Source organism: Myotis daubentonii, chromosome 1 (assembly GCF_963259705.1).
Source record: "Myotis daubentonii chromosome 1, mMyoDau2.1, whole genome shotgun sequence".
NCBI classification, from domain to species: Eukaryota; Metazoa; Chordata; class Mammalia; order Chiroptera; family Vespertilionidae; genus Myotis; species Myotis daubentonii.
In genome coordinates, this window is record NC_081840.1 from 184,271,082 (window position 1) to 184,296,222 (window position 25,141).

The window sequence follows — 25,141 nt, forward strand, 5'->3', positions numbered from 1 at the left end:
TACAGCCCGCGGGCTGGATCGGCCCGTTTGAAATGAATATAACCATTGAAAAAAAAGACCGTACCCTTTTATGTAATGATGTTTACTTTGAATTTATATTAGTTCACACAAACACTCCATCCATGCTTTTGTTCCGGCCCTCCGGTCCAGTTTAAGAACCCATTGTGGCCCTCGAGTCAAAAAGTTTGCCCACCCCTGCTCTAACCACTTAGCTATTAATGACTCATTTCAATCTCTAGGAAAATCACACAGCTAATATAAAAAAAAAATGAATGTGGTGTAAAGGTAATAGTAAATGTCAATTACATTTACATACTTATATATGAACTTAGTAGGGTATTTACTACATATCAGGCAGGATATTGAATACTTTATATATTTTGTTTTAACTCTTCCAACCCCTGCTAGGGAGCTACTGCCCTTCTACCCACTTTAGTGCTAAAGAATCTCAGACACAGATGGATTAAAAACTTGGCCAGGCTCACAAAACAAGCAAGTGGCAGTACTAGGACTTGAACCCCGACCACCTGATTTCTAAGTATACTCTTAAACACTACTGTATCTGTTAGATTTGGAGTGGCTTAGAAATGGGATGTGCATGGCATGCTCAACGTTTAGGAGTTGGGGGATTTTTCCGGCTAGCAGATTTCTCCCTAGGGAGACAACGCCACGCCACCCCTGCCGGATAGCAGCAGAGTAGATCAGCCGAATGGCGCCAGCCAGCAGTAACGAGAGCGGCTGTCAAGCAATTAGCCTGATGATAATTTGGTATGATAAAACCTGCTTCAAATCATAATTCAAATGGACAGTGTAAAGCACATTCTTCCTTTCGGTTTCCTAACTCTACCTTGTACCCTAGTACGAAAAGGCAGTTCGAATCACAGCAGGGTAGCAACCCCACGTGCCTCTCAAAGAAGTGTGGCAAGAGATGTCACAAGCAGGCAGTCAGCACATTATGTGGGGTTTTCCATTCATTCAGCAAACAGTTCATGAGGGCTTGCCAGGGTGGGCACTGGAGAGATCAAAGAGAAGACACACTGACTCCCAGCCCTGGTTTAGTATTAGAAACTGTCAACCAACCTTCTGTTGGAAAAGACTCGGTCTGGGCAATTGGCTGGAGATGAAAAAAGTGGCAGGTGTAAGATCATAGGGAGCAGTGGGGCCCCAAAGCAAACTGAAGAGGGAACGCGTCACCTGACGTGGTACACGCCGCTCCAAGCCAGCGTTGCCAGATCGTCTGATTTTTCCAGAAGCCAGAAAGCCAGATTCTTATGTAAAACTTCCACATTTTTAATGTGGATTAAACAAATGTTTACAGGCCAAATATTTCTAGATCAAACAAATGTCTGCAGGTCAAATACTTCTGTAAGATGTAGTTTTCAAATGCTGCCAATCAAAGAACTTGATTAAATTCACTGACGTGGCTTTTTAAAAATAGAATTGTCTAGATTTATTAGTGGATTTTTTTCTTTGAATTTTTTTTCAATTACAGTTGACATTAAATATTATTTTATATTAGTTTTAGGTGTATAGCATAGTGATGATACATTTATATAATTTACAAAGTGATCCCCGATAAGTCTAGTACCCACCTGGCACCATGCATAATGATTACAATATTATTACCTATACTAGAGGCCCGGTGCACAAAAATTTGTGCACTCGGCGGGGAGGAGGGGGAGTCCCTCAGCCAGGCCTGTGCCCTCTCGCAGTCTGGGACCCCTCGGGGGATGACCACATGCTGGCTTAGGCCCGCTCCCCGGGGGATTGGGCCTAAGATGGCAATCAGACATCCCTCTGGCAGCCCGGCAGCCCTCAGGGGATGTCCACTTGACAGCGGGAGCAGACCTAAACTGCAGTCGGACATCCTTAGCGCTGCTGAGGAGGCAGGAGAGGCTCCCACCACCACCGCTGTACTGGCAGCCATCAGCCTGGCTTGTGGCTAAGCAGAGCTCCTCCCATGTGCAAGCGCCTTGACCACCAGAGGGCAGCTCCTGCATTGAGCGTCTGCCCCCTGGTGGTCAGTGTGTGTCATAGTGACCAGTCATTCCCAGTCCTTCTGCTGTTAGGGTCAGTTTGCATATTACCCTTTTACTATATAGGATAGACGCCTGGTGCACGGGTGGGGGCCGGCTGGTTTGCCCTGAAGGGTGTCCCGGATCAGGGTGGGGGTCCCGCTTGGGTGCCTGGCCAGCCTGGATGAGGGGATGATGGCTATTTGCAGCTGGTCACACCCCCTTCGGGGGGGGGGTCCCCACTGGGGACACACACATTAGATTCAGACGCCTTAGTGTCTGCTAAGTTCTCCACCCCAGTAACCCCTGGCCCAGTGTTCACCTCAGGATCATCTCACCCCATCATAGCTGCCTCATCCCAAGTCTACTGGCTGGCATCTGTTATCTGTCTGAATTGATCTGGGCCTGGTCCTCCCCAATGTGAGATTCTTCGCAGCGGTTCTCAACCTTCATGACCTTCTGGTTCATGGGTAGATGCCCAACCACTGAGCAACACTGGCTGGGCTACGTACTTTTATTTTTAAAACAACTTAATGAACAAAATTAAAATAAATACCTCGCTATCTTTTCTCTTGGGCTTATGAGAACATTGTCTTGTACAAATAGAGTTTTGAGGCAGGAGGCAGATTTGGGTGTTCAAAGGTCCTTCTTTGGGGATGTACAGTACAGCGTAGGGAATATAGTTATTAATACTAGTATTATAATAACTAGGTATGGTGTCCGATGGGTATTAGATTTATCTGGGTGATCACTTCATAAGTTATATAAATGTCTAGTCACTATACTATACACCTGAAACTAATATAATATTGTATGTCAACTAAAATTGAAAAAAAGAAAAACAGCAAAAAAGAAAAAAAAAATGCTTCTATAGCCACTTGACAACATATGGCTTTGCCAGAAAGATCAGCATTTCAAACATGTAGTCCTCAACATTTTCCATGCTGATTACAGAACTAAATATTCTGCAAAATGGCGTATAATAAAAAAAACCATTTCCTCTCTCCCAGGAAATTCGTGCAGCCTGGAAATGGGATTAGAACAGTGGGACAGAATTTCCTGTAAGAGGGCTTCCTGGTGGCAAGTGGATTGTGAAGGAGCTGCAGGAGCTTGTCTTGAAGCTGTGTTCTGCATAGTAAATTCACTGTTTTCACTTGGACCGGAGGGGTTTTCTAGAGATGTTTTATTCATTCTTTAAAAAATTGAGAACAAGTGAACTGTTCATATTAAGAATATTATTTTATTGGGTGAGCAATCAATGCTTATTATTGGGAGGTAGAGGGGGTATAAAGCTGCCAGTAACATCTGCCAACACCTTCGCCTCATTGCTGCCTCTGGGGAGGATGGGCTTATATACCCAATGATTGGCAGAGTAGAGCAGTAAAGGCACTAGGCGACCTCCTATTCAAGCCAATGGACAGAGTACACTGCCAGACCCTCCCTGGTGGCTCATTCTTTCAGCAGATGGGGGAAAGCTGATGGCTTGCCAATACGTTTTATATAGAAGGATACAGGCCACTAGCAATTCATTTATGCTGAAGGCCTTTTAGTCTGAGATATGCACAAACTCCATAATACCTTTTATCTCAATAGTCACACTAAGACCAACTATCCTATTGGAGTTCTAGAGCCAGATCTATTTGTATCTTCTTTTTACACTTCAGGTAGCTCAGAAACTCAACCACGATCTAGTGAAGTACCCAAACTTACTAGAAGCACCTGTTTCAAAGTTTAGACCTGAACTCTAACATCCAGGATTATGTTCCACAGATAAACAGGCGAGTTAGCCATGTGACCTTTCCTCGAATCAATACCTGTTGCTTAAGAACTTAAGCCATTTTTAACTCAGAACTTTAATCTTTGCTTAGCTACCAAATTCCTTCTTTTATTTTTAATTAATTTTTTTAATTGTGGTAAAATACACATAACAAAATGTAGCACCTTAACCATTTTCAATTGTGCAGTTCAGTAACATTAAGTACATTCACATTGTGGTGCAAACATCACCACCACCCATCTCCAGAACTCCTCTCATCTTACAAAACTGAAACTCTGTACCCTTAAAACAATAACTCCCCAGTCATCGGTTCCCCCAGGCTTCGGCAACCATCATTCTACTTTCCGTATCGATGAAATTGACTACTTTAGGTACGTCACACTTGTGGATCTATGCAGTGTTTGTTTTTTGAGACTGGCTTATTTCACTTAGCATAACATCCTCAATGTTCACTCATGTTGGACCATGTGTCAAAATTTCCTTCCTTTTTTTAAGGCTGCACATTCTTTTTTTTCTTTTTTTTAAACCAAAACATGTTTCAAGTTGATCTAGCAATATTAATCAACTAGATTGATTGGGCAGTATTTGGTCTATTTAATAAGGCTTTAGGCTTGGAACCTATAAGAGGAAATAAAAGAATTTGCTGAAATCTTTAAAGCTGGGGTTCTTAAGGGTACATCAGAATCACCTGGAAAGCTTGGTAAACCACTGATTGCTAGTCCCAAACCCATTTCTGATTCAGTAGTTCTAGAGGAGGGCCTGGGAATTTGCATTTCATACACATTTCTGGTCAGTGACCACACTTTTGAGAACCAATGCAACATATCCAGTGTTAAGCCTCTAGGATTCCAATCACCACATTTCCCCGTAGTGCAAAGAAGATGCCCCTCCCACCTACGATAGGAGGCTTGCAGTTACAGAACAGAAGCATAGAGCAAAGTAAGAAAATGGCGAGAAAGTCCAGCCCTTCCCATTCCAGAGTATTGTGGAAATGAGGGAAAGATGATGGCAAGTTCTGATTTCATCTCTCTGGCTTCAGGTAGAAGAATGCATGAGCGAGGTAAGTGAGGGAATGTCCAGGGCGTTGGGGAATCTTGGCTCTGTTTGCTCCATTGAGACTCTAACAGCAATTTTCAACCTGTGGGTCGCCAACAATGAAAATACATCCTGCATATCAGATATTTACATTACGATTCATAACAGTAGCAAAATTACAGTTATGAAGTAGCAACAAAAATAATATTATGGTTGGGGGTCACCACGACATGAGGAACTGTATTAAAGGGTCACGGCATTGGGAAGGTTGAGAACCGCTGCGAAGAATCTCACACTGGGGAGGACCGGGCCCAGATCAATTCAGACAGATAACAGATGCCAGCCAGTAGACTTGGGATGAGGCAGCTATGATGGGGTGAGATGATCCTGAGGTGAATACTGGGCCAGGAGTTACTGGGGTGGAGAACTTAGCAGACACTAAGGCATCTGAATCTAATGTGTGTGTCTGCCGGTGGGAGGTTGCCAGGGATCCCCCAGGACAGTGGTTGGCAAACTGTGGCTTGCAAGCCATATGCAGCTCTTTCACCCCTTGAGTGTGGCTCTTCCACAAAATACCACGTGCGGGTGCGTACAGTGTGATTGAAACTTCGTGGTCCATGCGCTGAAGTCGGTTTTCGGCCTGGGCGAGTCTATTTTGAAGAAGTACTGTTGATATTTGGCTCTGTTGACTAATGAGTTTGCGGACCACTGCCCCAGGGCATCACCCAGGCCAGAGGTGACTGTGAATTTGACAGCTGCAGAATTCAGTGGTGGAGGTCAGAGGTGACAGGGAAGACCACAGGCAGAGCCTAGAGACCAGGGGACACTGTGCCCTAAGACCTGCACTCAGCCCTGCCCCAAACCCCAGACACTCTTTTGGCAAAGCAGCTGGGCAGTTGAGATGAAAGTTTACATGTGAGAAGGGAGCATTTTATGTTAGAAAGACTAAGCGTCACCTCCAGGTACTATTCAACAATGAGGCCAGGCTAGCTTTTAACTTGGCTATGACTAAAGTCTGTTTCCTTGCTGACCAGCAAGTATGGGTTTATGGGGAAGACCAGATTACATTTAGGCAGAATAAAGAATTCACTTTTTTTCTTCTGTACATATAAATTGTTATGTGACTAGAATTGTTAGATAAAATCAGGGGCATTTACTAAAAATTAGTTGTTGTTTATCTGAAATCCAAATATAAACTGGGCATCTTGTATTTTGATTTGCTAAATCTGGCAACCCTGCACATGACCTTCTGTGCACATTTACATGGGGTGATAGGTTACCAGAGTGTCCCTTCAGCACACTGCCTACTTCAGCCCACAAATCTCAACCACAATACAGTCTCATTGTTGTGCCAATGGAGAGCAATTGACAAAGCTAAACTCCAATTTGTGCATACGGGGCTTCAAGCTTGTGTTAATCTCTCAGAAACAGGCGGGTGGCACAGGAAAACTAGGCTGGGATAAAAGCCTCCGTACCTGAAACATATCCGTCAGTTTCTTTTCACTATATTCAAGGCCTGGACAGTCACATTTGAATGACCAACATTCACCTGTAAGATGATTTCCAAAAGTGTGAAATGAGCATGTTCACTTTTCTTTCAGGACATCTTATAGATTCTCCAACCCCACCTCAGGGCCCATCATCACTGGCCACTCAGACTCCCCGCTGACTGTACAGGGAGCAGCCAAGGTCAGCCTTAAGAGGTTGAGGTCATCTTCTGACTTGAAGGCTTTTAATGACAAGACCCACTTATTTATTTGTCCACAGATAGCTCCAACCAATTTGTCACAGGGGTAACACCATTGGGAAGACATTCCTTTATGTTAAGATCCTGCTAACCTTCAAATTGCTTTAAAAAATATGAATAATAGCTTTATTGCTGCCATTTTATATCAATGCAAGATTGTATGGTCCTCAAAGACTTTCAGCTATTTTTAGCTATGTCTTTAGAGCTCAACAAGGTTCAAAGGGAGCAAGAAACCGAAAGGCAAGTTTGAATGAGGAACCAGAAAAGAGACAGGTGTAGAGGAACAATTCCTAGAAGAGGTTAGAGTTGAGACAGAATGGGTGGCGTGTGCAGAGAGCAGTGGGTACTAATGGGATAAAGCCTGGGGCCTTCATTAGGTGCTGGCAAGAACAGAACACAAAGACATATCTCATCTCCTTCAGAAGTTGGATCAGACTCCAGCCCAGCCCCTCCTGTAATGGACAGAGTCTTCCAGGGCTATGAGCTAGTACCCACAGGTCTAGCACTTAAACTTAGCACCATTATCAAACATTTAATATTTGGAAGAGAAGCGATAAAAATCTCCAAAGTCCTCTTACAAAAACAATGAATGTTCCCACATTTCCATACTAATCAGGTATATCAACTAATTAAAAATTATAGAACACACTGTGATTGATTAGAATCAAGCTTTGGGGTTCTTTTTGTTTTGTTTTGTTTTGTTTTGGGGGAGAGCAGAAAAATGATGCACCTGTACTCACATTCTAATAACCATACAACCCTCTGTGGCTTCTCTCTTCTTGCTGTGTTGTTTCTCCTGTTACTATTTTTACTGGCAGGTGGACTTGCTCCCATCAAATGAGTTAGACAAGAGGGGAAGGTTAATTCATTTAAGGGAATTTGAATCAACACTGCTGGGGAAACAAAAGGCACCAGTGTGTACTGTTTTGAAAGCAAAATAAATAAAAGCATTGGCAGAACCCAAACTGTGGTCGCCCAGAGGCTGAAGGGCCCACGCTGGTTCAGGGGTTTGAGCAATCACAGAAAACCCGCTCCTCAAAGCGTGTCAGTTAGATAGGAGTTCAAATCCACACTTCTTAGAGGTGTCTGTCCCCTTGGCCAGGTTGCCTTATTGAAAGTCTGTTTCCTCTTCTTTGAAATAGAGTAATAATCATGCCTATTTTATGGGGTTGTTGTGAGAATTAAATGAGAGAAAGAAATGCAAAGAACACTCAAAGCTAACAAAGGTGAGCGCTTACTCGGATTATTTATCAATGTTGACAAGCTAACTCATAAATCACAATTGATTCCTAGGCCTGGCTGGTGTGGCTCAGTTGGTTGGGCATTGTGGGTGCACTGAAAGGTTGCTGGTTCGATTCCCGGTCAGGGCACATACCCAGGTTGTAGACTCAATCCTGGTAGGGGGTATGTATGAGGCAGTCGATCGATGTATCTCTCTTACATCAATGTTTCTTTCTCTCCTTCCCTTTCCCCTCTTTCTAAAAATCAATAAAAAAAATTTTTTAAAAATGGATTCCTAGATATAATATTCTACATTTGATCCAAAATAAGCCAGTTCTTCGGAACTGACTATGAATCTTATGGATGTGAAAGCCTGATGGTCCAGTTTAATCACCTCATTTGTATTCAATTCCAAGTGTCCCCATTCTTTTATCCCATTTGCTTAATTTCAGAATTTTAATCCCAAGAAATTTTAATTCTCATACCACCCACGTCATCTGCATTTAGGGGCCAGGAAAGTGGTATATATCCATGAATTACTACACAGGAAGACAAGAACTCTCACTGTTATAGGGCTAGTCCAAAAATATCAGAGAAGGGAGCCTTTCCTGTACATCTTAAGGGAAGGTGTCAAAATGACATTTGCCACGATAGGATGCCTTGTCAACTCACGCGTTTGCAAAGGGGAAAGAATGCAAGATAGCCTAAACAAACAAAACAGCGTGGGTCGTACATTCCTGAACATGAGCTTATTTTTCTGTTCATTAGTATCTCGTGGCGGGACTTGGAGTTTTTGACCTCTGCCCCTGACTTTGAGACAGTGATGGAACGCGGACAAGGAATCATGACACAAAGGTGGAAAGGGCCCTTCATCCAAACACGGCGGGTCTTGGTCAGGATGCTGCTGAACGTCCCCCTTCTTGGGCTGCAACCCAGGCTGCACTTTCCCAGGAAGCCCCCCAGACCGACGTGGGTCCCCAGCCTCCTCCAGGCAGCACTGCTGCTCTGAAGGTGTCAGATGGGAAACTGTAAACAGAGTGACACGGGAGGCCGTGCCTGCTTAGTGACCTGTATCAGAAAGGCCTATTTTTAGAAACTGCCGCAAGCTGCTATGCCCTTGGAAAGTAGGCCGGCCTCATACTATTGCTATTTTTGAACATTTCTGTGCATTTGGGTTGTGTTCCAACACGTTTGTGAAGGAGTTCAGAGAAGATAGGAACCATTCCTGATCTTGATGTGAAGTTGAAAATCTGAATTCTGAATTTTACTTCTGCATCATGGCCAAGAGGCACACAGCTAGCTACCCTTTCATTTCGAGGAATAACCATGGAGCTGCTCAGGCTGACGTGGATCCATGCTTGTGGGTCTTCTGTGGGGCAAGGCGACCAGGTGAGATGTGTGGGAAGGACCTCCCCCAGCCAGAGGAAGCTGGAACATTGAGTGCTGCCTCAGTGGGAGGTAGAATCACTTGGCAAGTTTGTTAAAAAGCAGGCTTCCACCCAGTGGTTCTCAACCTTCTGGACCTTTAAATATAGTTCCTCATGTTGTGACCCAACCATAAAATTATTTTCATGACTACTTCATAACTGTAATGTTGCTACTGTTATGAATTGTAATGTAAATATCTGATAGGCAGGATGGTCTTAGGTGACCCCTGTGAAAGGGTCATTCGACCACCACAGGTTGAGAACCACTGCGTGACTAGACAGTCCAGTTTAGATTTAGCAAAGAGTATAGAGACTTGCACCTAAAGCAGGCACCACCGCTGATTTTGATACAAGCTGTCTAAAGTTCACACTTTGAGGAAAAACTGTTATAGGAAAACATGAAAGATGTTGAAGAATTAGAAAGGAGAATCAAATAAAACACATATACACCAAATAACCTGTTCCTGCCATCAACGAGAAAGGCACAGCTTAAAGCAAAGGGGAGTGGTCCTGGCTGCCCGGACTTATTGACCTGCCATGAAAACCTGGCTCCTCTTCCTAATTCCGTTTCTAGTCCTGTGACCTAAGGCTAAGTCCTTCAACCTCTGGGCGCCTTAACTTTTACAAAGCAGGCAGCAACTTCTCCAGAGTGACCCCTCTGGGGGTCAGTAGAGAGGCTTTGCCCATGACCTCTGACCCCCCACCCCATACAAAAGTTCTTTTACAGGTACAGTCATTAGCATCACCTTCCTCTCCCCTCCCCCTGACAAATTTGATCTCTGTCCAGTTTGGGTGTGACTTTCACTGGCAGGAAACAAGCCCCATCCACCTAGACCCGTGGTCGGCAAACTGCGGCTCGCGAGCGGCTCTTTGGCCCCTTGAGTGTGGCTCTTCCTAAGCCTTAGGAGTACTCTAATTAAGTTAATAACAATGTACCTACCTATATAGTTTAAGTTTAAAAAATGTGGCTCTCAAAAGAAATTTCCATCGTTGTACTGTTGATGTTTGGCTCTGTTGACTAATGAGTTTTCCGACCACTAACCTAGACTCTTGCTCTCTCACTCACAGAGCTTAGGCTCTGCTGCAGGAAAACGGGCTGGAAGGAGGCAAGAATCCCCTTCTCTTAGCAAAGGATGGACATGCCTCCACTTAGGATCTGCTGAGCACTGGTCCCAGCAGCCGCTCAGCAACTATTCTCTGATTGGATGAAAGTGCACCAAACCCAGGCTGAGGTTATTTTCTTTACACCCATTGTCTTTATTGTTACAACCTTCATACAAAGTAGAGATGACTGTCCTCACTTCCCAGATTTAAAAATAGAAGAAAAGAAAAGAAAAGGAAAGGAAAGGAAAGGAAAGGAAAGGAAAGGAAAGAGAAAAGAAAAGAAAAGAAAAGAAAAGAAAAGAAGAGAAAAAAAGAAAAGGAAAGAAAAGAAAAGAAAAGAAAAGAAAAGAAAAGAAAAGAAAAGAAAAGAAAAGAAAAGAAAAGAAAAGAAAAGAAAAAATGAGAGGTGAAGTCAGCTGGCCCAGACCTCACAGTGAGGGTCAGGGCTGCAAACTAAGTTCTGTGGGATTCGAAGCCAGTGCCCCTCACCACTGCACAGCACTGTGCTGGAGGGGCGGGGATGCTATTGGACGCCTCCATGTGACAAGGTGACTGCAAAGGCCCTTGTCCCAGGGAGGCTTGCACGATTTTTCTAGGCTGAAGGATACAGGTGAAAGGTGTGGTCAGCTTAGTGATGAGACCCTGACCAAAGGGAACAGGGAGGGCAGTGAGGATGAGCCCAGCCTGCCCGCTCCAATGAAATTTAATGCAGGAAAAGGGACTAACTCTGTCTAATGATGTAATTCTTAACAGCCAAGATTTCTACAGCAACTTGCTACACCAGTGATGAGGGAGATGTTGCTATTGTACCCACTTTCCGGATGATGAAATATTACAGCGGTTAAGGTGCTGGAGTAGTACATGATAAAGCTGGGATTCAAAGTCAGGCAACCTGGCTTGGAACCGATGCTCCTAACCACCAGGCCACACTGCGGCTAGAGGGTATATTTTTGTTTTCATTTCACAAGCATTCGTTGAGCGCATATTAGGTGCTCATTCCATTCCAGGCACTGGGGACACCACTCTGAACAAAATGTAGGTGTTTATATTCTAATGAGGAGACAGTGAATAACTTTGTGAGTATATGTCTCCCAGGTGAAAAATAAAAATCAAGGCATGCTGGGTATATGACAGGAAGGGGCTGCAATTTTTAACGGACTGTGCAGGGAAGGCTGACATTTGAGCAAATGCCCAAAGGAAGTGAGGGAGCAAGCCAAAAGGGTATAATTAATAAAAAAAAAATGTAATTAAATAAGTAACGTGCAACCACAAGCGAAAAAACAGTCATCCTCTTTCGGCGTTTGCTCAAGTTATAGATAAGGGTGAAGGACAAAAGGTTATGAAAATATCTCACTCCCCGACAATGTGGTGCCTAGGGCTTGTGGGTCCTGCTTATTTACAATCAGCAGGTGACAATGGCTGATTCCTAAGCGACACCTGTAAAGAAACATTCCAAAGAATCCTTTCCAAACCTCCGCAGAAAGAATCACAATCTTCACGAAAAACAACCCAGCCACCTTTCTGCACAAACAGTAAACACACTCGCCAAGCAACCATCCTGAGGATAACTTGACGCCTCCCACCCACTAAACAAAGACGGCGTCAGCCGGGAGTTTGACAGCAGAATAAGGGGGGAGTGGAAAAATTGCATTTTTCAAACATGCTGATAAACTGTACAAAGCAGTCCCGCAGCTGGTGGAGAGACAGGGACATGAGCCTCAGACCAGAGAGACAGTTGAGCAAACATTTGAGTGGCAGAGGCGAAGCCACAAAGAGCTGGCCTTGCAGGTGTAATTTTCCCAAGGACTAACTAGGCTCTTGCAAACTGCCACTTGCTAGGGTACCAGAAACAAAAGATCCATGAGGAGGCAGGTGGTAATGAAGGCATATTTGAGGTCGGCACTTTAATTAGCAACAGTCAAAGGGGAAAACACCATGGGGGTGATCTGAAGTCAGAAGGACCCAGGGGTTTCTCCGTCTTTTGAAGACTAGGTACCTGTGGAGGGTTCTTAATGCTCCCAACCCCATACTTCAAGCCTCGTCCCCAGCACCTTATTAAGACACCTGTGATCTTGGGGCAGTCATAATTAAGACATAAGAACATATAATCCAAAAGGAAAGTAAAACAGTGGAATCATCCAGAACAGAACATTCAGAGCTCTGATTTCCCATGAAGGATTCTGGGCACCATTTCTCTACCCCTCACTCCACTTGTGCTAAGGCTCTCCAATATGTGCATTTTAAAATTGGGGACTGATGCCTGGCCAGTGTGGCTCAGTGGTTGAGTGTCCACTCATGCACCAAGAGGTTGCCGGTTCAATTCCCGGTCAGGGCACATGCCTGGGTTGTGGGCTTGATCCTCAGTAGTATGGGGTGTACAGGAGGCAGCCTATAGATGTTTCTCTCTCACCAATGTTTCCATTTATCTCTCCCTTTCCCTTCCTCTTTCTCTAAGTCAATAAAAACATTTTAAAAAGATTTTTTAAATTGGGGAATGACAGCAGAATAAGGGGGAGTGGAAAAATTGCAAAGTACATGAATATTTCATAAGCTAAATAGATGCTCACATGCTTATTCCACGCTAGTACCTCTTGACATTGTCTTCATGTTATGTCCCGTCAGATTGAACTAGTTCAATGGCATTGAGCCATCTTTCTTTCATGGTATGTTTCAAAGGGGCACCCTCTGGAAATGACATGTGAGGTGAACGTGGCAACTAACTGCAGTAAGATGGGTATGGTTTTAGCCCCTCCAATGGCTGGCAGCCCCAAAACCTGCTGGTAAAAATGAACTCCCTGGTAACGCTCAGGTCACAGGCCTCCGCGCTGCCCACCGACAACCCCTCCCCTGCCATTCCCATTTCCCAGTAGTAACATCACTTAATGAGCTTAAAAAGATTACACCTCCATACAGCAGTAATGAGAAACACAACTCACAGAAATGCAAGGGCAGGGGCCAGCCTCGCCCTTCGCGGGCAGCCCTCTCTGGGTCCCAGACAGCCCTGAAACTCAGCAGCGGGGGTCTTTGCTTGGGCACTTGGTCCCCCACTAGAACAAGGCTTTGTTGTACTCCTTCCCTCTCTGTTGGCTTTCTTGTTTCTCCTACTACTTTCCTTAAATCGCCTTCCACTCTGTGTGCCTTCCTTCTACCTCATAGTCTCTCTACCTACTCACTGTTTCTCTTTATCACTTCAACTTACAGCTTTAACCCGTGGTTCTCAAATTTTACTGCACATTAGAATCCCCTGGGCAGCTTTTGAAACTTTCCAATGCCAGGCTACACTTTTATACCAACTAAACTGGAATTTGGGGGGCTGGAACTGAATTAGGACTCTGGGGGCACCTGTTCGTGTGCTTTTATTAACCCCCAATGTAATTCCAACATGCAGCCGAGTTCAAAAGGGGGCAGCTTTAAACCATTTTGATTCAAGGATGCAGGATGACAGATATTTGGTTCATATTCGAAACCAGAATCATGCAAACCTGTTCGTTTTAGCTGATGCCTCACATTTAGAATGGGGGCGAAGGGGGAGGATTCCACCATAACTCTTGTGTGATCTCAGAGCTCAGACTTCAGCTCCTGAGGCTCAGACAGATACCTGAGTGCCATTCTTTCACGGTTGGGCATGGAGTGGTGAGTCCTGCTTGGAATACCTTCTTCTGCTGTAAAACCATGTTATCCCAGGAATGAAACCAGGCCGTTTATCATCAACCCCCTTCGCTGGGGAACAGTACAGCATTCCTTTGTATGTGGCTAGAGTTCAGTGCACAGCCAGTGAGCATATGTAACCCAGTGAGTGAAAATAGCAGTTATCATTATATGCTCCAGCAAAAAAAAAAAAAAAAAAAAAGTCCCTTTTCTCATTACAGTAAGGGAGTCTTATTGCATACCTCTCAGGAAACCCAATAATGTGTCAGATGAATTTTCCATGGGAAGGAACAACTGGTTAGGAAATCAAATACTATACTTCTAGACAGTGACATTCAAACCCAGGACTCCAGGGAAGCCAAAAACTGCTCTGGTATGGTCCCAGCAGGATTGAAATACCTCCTCAAAGCATACTGAGCAAATTCCCATGATGCCAGGCCCCTTGGAAAAGTTTCTGGGGGTAGGAGGCCACCGCAGCTGCCTCCTTCCCCTCCTCTCAACCACTTGCTCAAGTGGAAAAAAATGTTCAAAGGCTAAGTTACCACAGTTCTCAGTTATACCGGTTTCCCCTCTGGGGAAGCCTGATCCTGGGTCCTAAGATGCAATGCAAACTGTACTTCAGTTTGGGATCTGCATTCATGTCCCAGGTATTTGCTGGTCCTTTGCTCAAATTAAGAAATGCAAAGAGCAGAAGAACAAAAGGACACACGAAGTAATGGTGGGAACCAGAGGGGAGGAGACGGTCATCCCAAGTGCTGGGGGGCACATGGAGGTGGGAGGTACCATGCAAGACACGGGAGGCTCCCAGCAGAATCTACTGCCGCCATTGACAGCCGCTAGAGCTCCCAGCTCTCCTCAGAAGGCGCCAGGGTGACCCACCCCCTGCCTGCCCATCCATAGAGGACTAGGCCACAGAGGACAGCATGGGGCCCTTTTTAATATTTTGACACAGGCAACTCTTGGAAATACATAGGAAAGAATCTTTCTCATTGGGTTCCTGGGTCCAGGGGAGGTGAAGGAGGCCATGTGTGTTTTACAGAGGTGAGTGCCTAGGGTTTCAATAACAGTTTTAGCCCTAGCTGGTTTGGCTCAGAGGAAAGAGCATTGGCCTGTGGACTGAAGGGTCCCATGTTTGATTCCGGTCAAGGGCACATGCCTGGGTTGCGGCTTGGTCTCCAGTGTGGGGGAGGCAGCTGGTCAGTGGTTCTCTCTCATCATTGATGTTTCTATCTCTCTCTCCCGCTCCCTTCCTTTCTGAAGTCAGCAAATTTTTTTTTTAAAGAAAAGAACAGTTTTACAATTGCCTATTTGTAAATTGTGATTGCTCCTTTCCTCTTTGTCCCCAGCTCCTACTGCCTGCCCACTTGAGAGTTATCTTTTGACATCATACTTTTCCCAAAGGCCGCATGTTGTGCTGCCTAAAGAATATAATCCTTTAATTTAATGGGACAAAGATGGCCTAGAAAATGAAAGATAGCTGCCTAGAGAGCCCCTTTCTGCCGCCCGAGGGTCCTTTTCTGTCACTCAGCTTCGCACCAATGATCTCTGATTTGTTTCAGAATGAGAGCTTTCTACTTAAGATGTCCAAAGAACTTGATCTTTTTAAAAAAATCCCCATTCTGAACTTGGGCCTAGTTGGTACTGTTTTTATGTTTATTATTGATCTTAGAGAGAAAGGGAGAGGGAGAAAGAGAGAGAGAAAGAAACATCGATCAGTTGCCTCTGAGCATGCATCCCGGCCAGGGATCAAACCCACAACCCGAGCATGTGCCCTGACTGGGAATCAAACTGGTGACCTTTTTGGTGCATGGGACAACACTCAACCAAATGAGCCACACTGGCCAGGTGGTACTGTCTGTCTTTTAAAACTATATTTCCTCCTAGCAAAAAAGTTATAATCAGAAACTTTACAACCAGTATGTTCTCATTTTCACAAACCAGTCAGATCAGTGCCTTAACTAGAACAATCTTAGGAGAATGCAATCAGGTAAATTTGGACTGACGATTTTATCTTTCATTACAATGAACCATTTTCATATACATTACCTTCTTTCATCCTTATAGCAACTCAGCAGGGAAGATATTATTACTGTTCTTCATTTTAAGAAGAAACTTAGTCTCAGAGAGATTGACTTGTGCCCATGACATCACGGTCAGAACACAAGAGAGTGAGGTTGGAATCCAAATAATATGGATTTCTCTTCCACATGCACATCTGAGAACTGGCACGATCTGGCTTAGAGGTTGTCAATTTATCAGGAAAAACAGTTGCTTTTTATGTTCCAGAGAATTTTAAGGCCCCCTCCACCCCACGTCAAACTTTGTTGCTGTAAAACTGGGGAGTTCTGTTCGATTTACTTTTTAAAGCTCTTAATGAATTATTTAAACTGTTTTAAACTCATTAAGAGGAGACATCATGTGGTTAATCAGTTGCTTTAAGACTGTAGATGCTTTTTTAGGGAAAAGAGTCAGGCAGCTAGGGCCGGAGGAGGCGAGGTGACAAAATAGCAGGAAGGATGTGGGGAGGGGGTAGATTAATATTCCAAGAAATTCTTTTCTATTATTAAACTGTAACCATGAGTTGGAAAAGGGAGTGATTTCCACAATCCTTTTTTTTTTTTTAACTAGTAGTTGAGTTAATTTTGTATTCTTTAAGGGGGCCTTAAAAAGCATTCTACTCATTACCAGATACTTTTTTCAAGATCACTGACTTGCAAGTCCTGGATGAGTTACAGTCTCACAACTCAGTGTAGACGCAAAAAGTCACAGAAATCTGACACAGAGGTAGCAAGTGTGCGAGCCACCCATCCCATTCCGTTCCAATAACGTCATCGCACCCATTTATAAAAGGGATATTCTGCTAACCCTTAGAAATGTGGGATGGTCTTTCCGGGGGAGTGTGGGCCCGAGGGCTGTGGTGAACTTAATTTCATCACCATTTTTGTTAGGCGGGAGGAAGCAGCTGTAAAGCAACAGATAGTTTTATTTCCAGAGGTTGATGGAGAACTTGAGACAGGCCGGTGCACAAAGCAGTGCCTCTGAACTCCGGCAGGAAGTTCATGGTCAGCGGGAATCACCTCTTTGTTAACCATGTTTTCCTAGATGAATTACAAGTCAATGTATTGGGGGGTTTTTATTTTGTTTTGTTTTTGCCTTTTGTCTATTTGTTTTTTAAGCATCACACGTATTTCTAGAGGAGAAGGCAGGGGAGTGGAAAGTTCACTGCTTGAGGTGCCAAGAGGCCCCAAGACCTATGTCCTCAGAAACCAAGAGCCTCATGCTGGTACTAGCACCGTGACTTCGGCAAGTCACTAGTACACATGGTTGGATACAGTTCTCTCGTTTTTTACCTCCAGGCAGAGCTGTAGGTTGAAAGTGACAAGACCTAGATTCTCACTCTGGTCCCCCTACACAGAGCAGGTCACACAGCCTGGGAGCACACAGATTTTAGGCAGATGCTTATTGTCTTTTACTAATTCAGCTCCACTTCTCTCCAGTCCCTTTTATCCTCAGTAAAACACAATCCATTTCTACTACACACACACACACACACACACACACACACACACACACACACACTCATATTCAGTAAAAATAATAAATAAATAAATAAATAAATAAATGTCCCCTTTCAACACATAAACTCATAGTATAAATGAATGGGAATAAGAAAAGCGATATCAAATTTGCGGAGATGGTGGGAAGGTATCCATAGAGGACTAAGCCACAGAGGAGTAAGATTCCATTTTGAAAAAGGACTAAGATTCCATTTTGAAAAAGGACTTCATTTTCCCCCAACCCTCTGCTCACAGTTCTGAATCAGGCACGCTGCTTCCTACACACAGAAAAACCATTTCTCTGCCACAGTCATCCCATTGACAGGGACCCTCCATCGGAGGTCATCTGCTTAACAAATACCCATTTTATTTCCAGGACAGTTCATGCTTAAATCACCAGCTATTATACTGTATGCACATATTTCTCATTTAATCCTCATGCTCCTATGAGGTAAGAATTAGAGATATTAAAAGACTCAGGGTCACAGAGCTACTGCCTAATGCCATCAGAGTTTACATCCTGCATCGCCATCTCCTGGGCCCTCTCTCCCAGAAAGAATGAATCTGACATTCACGTGGCTTCCATGAGCCTTCCAAAACAAGTGCAAAACAACTACCATGAAATATACCCCCAAACTTTTCTTTGCCACATAAACCAACAAACCACTGACAAACAAACAAACAACTCAGGAGTAGGATAGTATTTGGCAAAAATAGCACCTTGATACGGAAGGTTGAGAGGTTTGGCTTTGCCAAGAAAAAGGGGGATTGCAGGCTATCAGTATTGGGATTATAGATCCATTGGTTACAATGCCATTCTGATTATTCAATTCAAGACAGAAATCTGAGTTCCAACTCTGGTTAAAAACCTGAGTTTCGATGAATACCCAGCAATTAACCCCAACAGCCTGTTCTGAAGGGAAACTGTAGCCTCCTAATTTTTAAATTTAAAATTTGAGTTATCAGCGAACAGCAGTGAGTGCTGCCTGTACTATAAACACCTTGTATCACCTCCAGGGATGTTAACTTAAGCTGGGAGACCCTTTGCTTTGTTTAGTTTGCATTTTAAATGTTCCCTGTTTCTAAGACATGTATTTTGCACATATCTGCCAAGTGAAGCCTCTGTTGATTTCAGGGAGGGTTTGGCTTGTTGGCTCCTATTTGTGTGCATGTCTGCTTTCCTAATTTCCACCCTTTGTACTGTCCTTGCATTCCATGAAGGTTTTCCTTCTTCGATTTTCCTTCAACTGGCAGGTGTTTGTTTTCCTTTAGGAAGGTTTTTCTTCGGCCCACTTCTTATTTTCTCATTTCTTCTCCATTTATCTGCCACTAGCTACAGATCTTCCCTCTTTGTGTACCCAGCAGCGGCAGACACATTGTTCTTGCAGCATCTACATCACCCATACTCCCTCCTCCCACCCAGAGCACTAAACTGCCTTCTTTATGGGTCAGCAGGTCTTTAAGGTCTTTGACCCACAACTCACTTGAGACTTTGCATTTCTCTTGTCATTGTAGCCTTTTAAGAAGGTGTTTCTACTTTTGATTGTTTTTGGTCACCGGGTAAAACACCCTCAAAACTTATATAAACACCACTGCTCTGCCCCGCATTCCTGGCATTTTTATGACGGCTGTGGAAGCTGGCCCCAAACTAATGGTAAGAGAAAAAGTAGCAGGTACAGACGGAGCTGCTGATGTGTCATTTCCATCACAAAAAAGATTTCTCTAGGAAACTGAACCCCCAATTATGTTTCCAAGAAGCCCCCTCAATCTTTCCTTTAAAGTAGAGAGATCAACTCGGACAAGAAGGAAAACTAATCAGTGAAACATCACAAGTCACCCTGTCATGAGTAACTGGAAGCAAATGAAAATCTCAGGCCATGACATGAGCCAAGGTAGAAAGGTAAGACTTCTCAGGACAGGGACAGCTCTACTAAACACAGTGCCAGGCTAGCCCAGGGCAAAGGGTTTCCCCCAGTTCTCTGAGAGGTCGGGAGGAATGTCCATCCATGCCTAGCAAGGCCCGTCCATAATCCGTGTCTCTAAAAAAGTGTGAGAAGTGAGGCCAGCCTCCTTTCCTAAACTCGGAGCATTCAACTATAAAAATCAATACATAATGGATGAGATAAGACATATTCAAAAGGCATCTTAGAGACAAAATGTTTCCCACCCCAGAAGCAGAGAGTGCAAGGACTCTTCAGTAACCTTATCGATCATATTAGCATATCTAAAGAAAGAATGTGTCAGTCAGAAAGGGGATTTGGAGGGGACAAGCAGAGAAGAAATGAGACTGGAGAGGAGCCCTTGGCAGCATGATCCCTGCAGTCCAGAGGGGCCCTGACTCGCCAGTGTGAGCAGCTGGGGAGCCTGGCAGACACATCCCTAATGGGGAGCTAAGCCATCTGGCTGGCAGAGCAGATGCCAGCACATGGGCGCTGAGTCTGAGATCACCATGAATTTATGGTCCGACTTCCTAGCGAGCTTTCCTGTGCAGATAAAGTATACTGATACTTGTTCAAAATGAGTTAATGCATTGACATTCTGGTATATATCTTTCAATTTCCTGTGAGTTTGGTCAATGTGAGTGAACATTCCTAAATTCCATGAGCTCCTGGGCCCTATCATGTCCAGTTCTGTATCTGTTAGGCTGGGACCAGCCCCTTAATGGTGGTAAATTCACCGAGGGAAGGGATAGGGGATCTTGAACAACTAATAATGATTAAATATTGAACGTCTATTATGTACTTATACTTTATTCATTAAATCTCATAATGCCCTGTTGAGGAAGAAATTATTTCCATTTTATAAATTAAGAAATTGAGGCAAGGGAGGCTCAAGGTCACACAATTTGTAAATGACAAGGCCGGGGCTGTCTCCTGTTCTGTGAAAAGAGGTAACACAGCTCTCATGTCACCACCCACTAGAAGGCATAACCAGAGGCAGCGTGACTCCCTTTTCACAGCAGGAAACAGGGTGGCCCTCTTCAGAGGTTAATCCATCACCAGAGTCCTGTCCAAACACATCGGGAGTGTGGACTCCTCTGCCAGTCCTCAACAGGTAAACGTCAGTGTTCTAAAGTTGGGCTTTGGGTTCCAATGTCAAAGTGAGTGCAAAACCCTCGACGCTCTCTGGATGCCGGGGTCCAACCCCAGCAGGTCCAGGGGTTCCCAAAGGCGTAGACAGAGTCGGCGAAGAAGGAATGACACGGAGACAGCGTTCAGTTGATCAGCAGCCTAGCCAGGATCTCCAGCCAAGTTCTGGTCTCGATCTCCAGAGAGGTTCTGCTCCAGATCTCCAGCCAGGTTCAGTCACCAGGTTCTAGTCAGGTTCTCTTGCCATGTTCTATAGTCAGGTTCAGTCCAGGGTCTATTGCCATGTTCTCTCCAGCGAAGTTCTTCTGTCTCCAGGCTCCGTGTAGGTTCTGTCTTCTGAATTCTGTCTCATGAGTTCTGTGTTCTAAGTTCTGAGTGTTTCTGTCTTATTACAACTGTATTTATACCAGTTGATTCAATCCTATCAATCTCTATTACAAAGGTTAGGGCGTTTCTTATCTCCATTCCAGGGAGAAAAGATTATGTAGTTTAAGCATGATTGTTCGTAGTTAAAGGGATTAATTACCCGCCTGGCACTTAGTTGAGGGGTTTTATTCCCTCCCTAACTTCAGGGGAAAATCCCTACCTGGGGATTCAACCTTTCTCGGAGAGGTGACCTTGGTTAAAACACAGCGCCAAGAAGGTGAGCAAACATATTAAGAACCCTATGCCATATATGCCAGGTCCCTTGAAACAGCAAGGATGGACCGGCTCCCGGCATCTGGACTCATGGAATGGGCCAGTGTTCTGAGCCTTCCTGCCCATCTGTTTGAACTCAGCCATCATGTCTGGGATGACTGCTTGCTTTACTTGAATCTTGAGCCACAAGGAATGGGCCTGGAGTTGGCCAAAGGAACATCTGTTGTTACCATGTTAAAGATGAGAAAACTGAATCTCCAGTGAGGTTAAGGAATTTGCCCAATGAGAAGGACAGCCCTGGAACCTGACCCCAGACTGATCCGACTCTGGCACCCATCCTCTGAGCCACTCTGTATCACTGGCCACCAGAGAAACAACCAGTTAGATGGCTCTGAAGAGAAAACAGGCAGCCCAGCACATGGACAGTCACTTGGATCTGGGGATGTGGTAGGACCACACCCACGGCTGTGTTTTTGTGGCTAGGAGGAGCTGCCGCTCTCCTATGTGAGGGCTCACTCAGTCAAGTCTGAGGAATGAATGGATGCAGGAGTGAAGGATCCTATAAGAGACTATCTGTGGCGTGATGAGAAGATCAGCTAACTTTTCATCCTTAAAAATAGTGTGGCTTGCCGAAACCGGTTTGGCTCAGTGGATAGAGCGTCGGCCTGCGGACTGAAAGGTCCCAGGTTCGATTCCGGTCAAGGGCATGTACCTGGGTTGCGGGCACATCCCCAGTAGGAGATGTGCAGGAGGCAGCTGATTGATGTTTCTTTCTCATCGATGTTTCTAACTCTCTCTCTCTTCCTCTCTCTAAAAAATCAATAAAATATATTTAAAAAAAAATAGTGTGGCTTGATTTAATGACTCCTAAATTTCCAGGCAACTTGAACATTCTCAGATGTTATAATATTTAGTTGGCAAGTAAGGCAGCCAAAATCTGATTAATGAAGAAATACTTTTTTAAAAGTAAAATGTGCCTGGCCGGTACGGCTCAGTGGTTGAACATCGACCTATGAATCAGGAGTTCAGGGCACTTGCCTGGGTTGTGGGCTCCATCCCCAGTAGGGGGCATTCAGAAGGCAGCCGATCAATGATTCTCTCTCATCATTGATGTTTCTCTCTCTCTCTCTCTCTCTCTCTCTCTCTCTCTCTCTCTCTCTCTCTCTCTCTCTCTCCCTTCCTCTTCCTTCCTCTCTGAAATCAATAAAAAAAATATATTTTTAAAAAAGTAAAATGTGTAGGCCTAGGGCTTAGCAGGTCAAGGAAATGCAGATAAAGTGAAACCAGGACATCTAGACACTTTTCATCTCTTCCACCTATCAATCTGCTCTGGTACCTTCAGTAACCTAGTTACCTCCTACCTATAAAATAGGGACAGTGAAAGCTGTCTCACTGGGTTCTTGTGCAGGTGAAATGAGCTAACATATGTCAAACACCTCGAGAAGTACTTGGTTAGTGATAGTGACTTAAAAAAATTAGAGCTCTTCCCCTTTCTTTAACTAATTCTCTCCACCAAGAGGGAACTGGTGTTCTGGGAGCAGGAAACTTCTTACTTTCAGGCATTAAAACCAATCACAACCCGAACCTTTTCCAACAAAGGAACCACCACTATCACAACCAGAAAAACAAAGCAAACAAAAGAAGGAATTTGCTTGTTTTGGTGACCACTGTGGTGTAGGTGAGCGAGTGGAATGTCACCTAACGCTCCAAGCCAACTGCTTTCTCTGGTCCCACAATGAGACAATGCTTCATCTAGCTCCCACCACACCCGGGATCAGGGTCACTTTTCATCAAGCCCAGAAATTTGGAAGTACAGTGAGGAAGAACTCTGCCAAGCCGATACCTGCTGAAGCGGCCAGTGTTTTAATGTCTTCACCCAACTTCCTTCGCACGTGCCACAAAATGGGCAAGGAAAAATGGGGCAGAGGCATAATGATCCCCAAGATGAGGTTTAAAGAGCCAGCGACCAGCCATGGGGCAGGCTGGGGGCTGTGTAGGAAGCACAGTGAGCACCAGCCCACTTACCTGCGGACCACCAGCCGGAGGGTCTTGTAGGATCCTTTCACCAGGGAAACGGCCTCCCTTCTGGAGCTGCTCAGCACGACCTCATTGATGTGCACCACCTCGTCCCCGGCCTGCAGTTTGGAGCTCACCAAATCCGCTTTGCCCCCTTCTTCAATCTGCTCAGAGAGAGGAACAAACCACGACTTAGCTGCCCTGGGCATGGCCTGGGTTCTGCAGAGCCCCAAGGACGCGCTGAGACCAGAACCCACTCGCAGGGTAAGCTTTGAGCAAGCAGGGCCTGGCCTCCTGTTCCCACATCCTCCACCCTGCCTGCCCACAGTGCACGCTCAGGAACATTAGCTGAAGGAATGAATGATCTTGGTTTCCATCCAGAAGCCACTATCCCAGGGTGCTGACGGCCCTCAGCCCTTTACATCTTCAAACCCCAAAGTCCACTCAAAGCAACTCTTTCATTCCTTAGAAGTTGAGTTCTTCTTACCTTATTTTTGGGTCTATAATCCTAATTCACCAGGTTAAAGGCTGCTGTGCCAGTTTGTGGACATTTAGGATTCCGCGTTCCCCTCCTCCTCCCTTGCTGGCCCTGTCACTGCCTTTCTAGTTGATAGCATCAGTGTCAGTGGATAATTCTTTGCTGACCACTCGGATACTAAACTTGCTTGCCAAGAAAGTTGAAGCTATTGGCAAAAGCAAGGCTGGGAATTACCTTAATCCTTGTTGTCTCTATTTATTATCACCAATGATAAATTGAGATGTCGAGGTGCTTTTGCTGATGCGCTGGTAACAAAATCAACTTCAATATACCAAGACTAACTAAATGCATAAATTTTTAGTTGATGTCAATGATTCACACAATCTATCTGAAAATCATTATTATGACTTTAGCGATATTTACAAAAGGTTTAACAATCGTTTTTCTGGAACTATTCATCAAAGAGGATTATACTTCTAACTCCAAGCCCTGCTGATACTGTCTGTCAACAGACTCAGTGAAAAATGAAGGTTATTATTTTAAACCTTTGGACCAATTCTTCAGCAGCTAAAGAGGTCACTGGTATTGTTTGTCCAATTTCACCTGTGTAGAATTTACTTATTCCAAGAATGTGATTGTCAACAGTTTAAATGACTTCAGATAATACACCAGGTACAACTGGGTGGGAAATCCCTAAGCCCTCAAACTAGATGAATATACACCTGGAAAATTAGCATGCTTTTCCCTTCTCAAATCCTGAATGTATCCATACCCATAAGATTAAATTGATTTTGCTTTGATGACCGGGTGAGGGGTTGACATTTGAATCATTTAGTCTTTTATATCGTTGTAAATTCAGCACCTACTATAGTGCCTGCAACCAATCTGGAGAAGTTTATTTAAAAGAAATAAAAACAGTACTGGTCGATATGCTATGATAGAGATACATTCGAAGTAAGTAGAGGCACAAAGGTGTGCGTGTGTGTGTGTGTGTGTGTGTGTGTGTGTGTGTGTCCATGTCAGCAGCTGGGTGTGGTGTTGGAGAGGCAGGAGGCCAGGCCTGGCTCCTTGTCCTCTCTTTTAATTCTTCTAATCCAATCTAGAGGAAAAAGAGTGAGGCTACCATTTTGGGGCTGGGCCTATGTTCTGCTTCTCCAGGGTTTGTGCCCTCCAAACTGAAATACCTTCACCCGCTTCCTCCCCAGCCCTGTTCCCATCTTACGTCATCAGCTGCAGCATTACCATGATCACAAGCATATCGTTGGCAGCAACATAGTGACCTGTTCCAACCTCAAGGAGATCAGGTCACACCCCTCTGCATGACCCTACTCATCACACTCAGAGTAGAAACCAAAGTCCTCCCTGCATGTGGGTATTCCGGACGCACT

At 44.5% G+C, this 25,141-nt stretch overlaps 1 protein-coding gene across 2 annotated transcripts in view; it reads right to left on the reverse strand.

The window, feature by feature from the left end:
- SHROOM3 (shroom family member 3) overlaps positions 1 to 25,141 on the reverse strand; it is a 283,531-nt gene that overhangs the window by 171,897 nt on the left and 86,493 nt on the right. For both annotated transcript variants that reach the window (XM_059667934.1, XM_059667923.1), the window contains exon 2: positions 23,285 to 23,439. In XM_059667934.1, the coding sequence (XP_059523917.1) occupies positions 23,285 to 23,439 (155 nt within the window). The remainder of the gene's footprint in view (positions 1 to 23,284; positions 23,440 to 25,141) is intronic.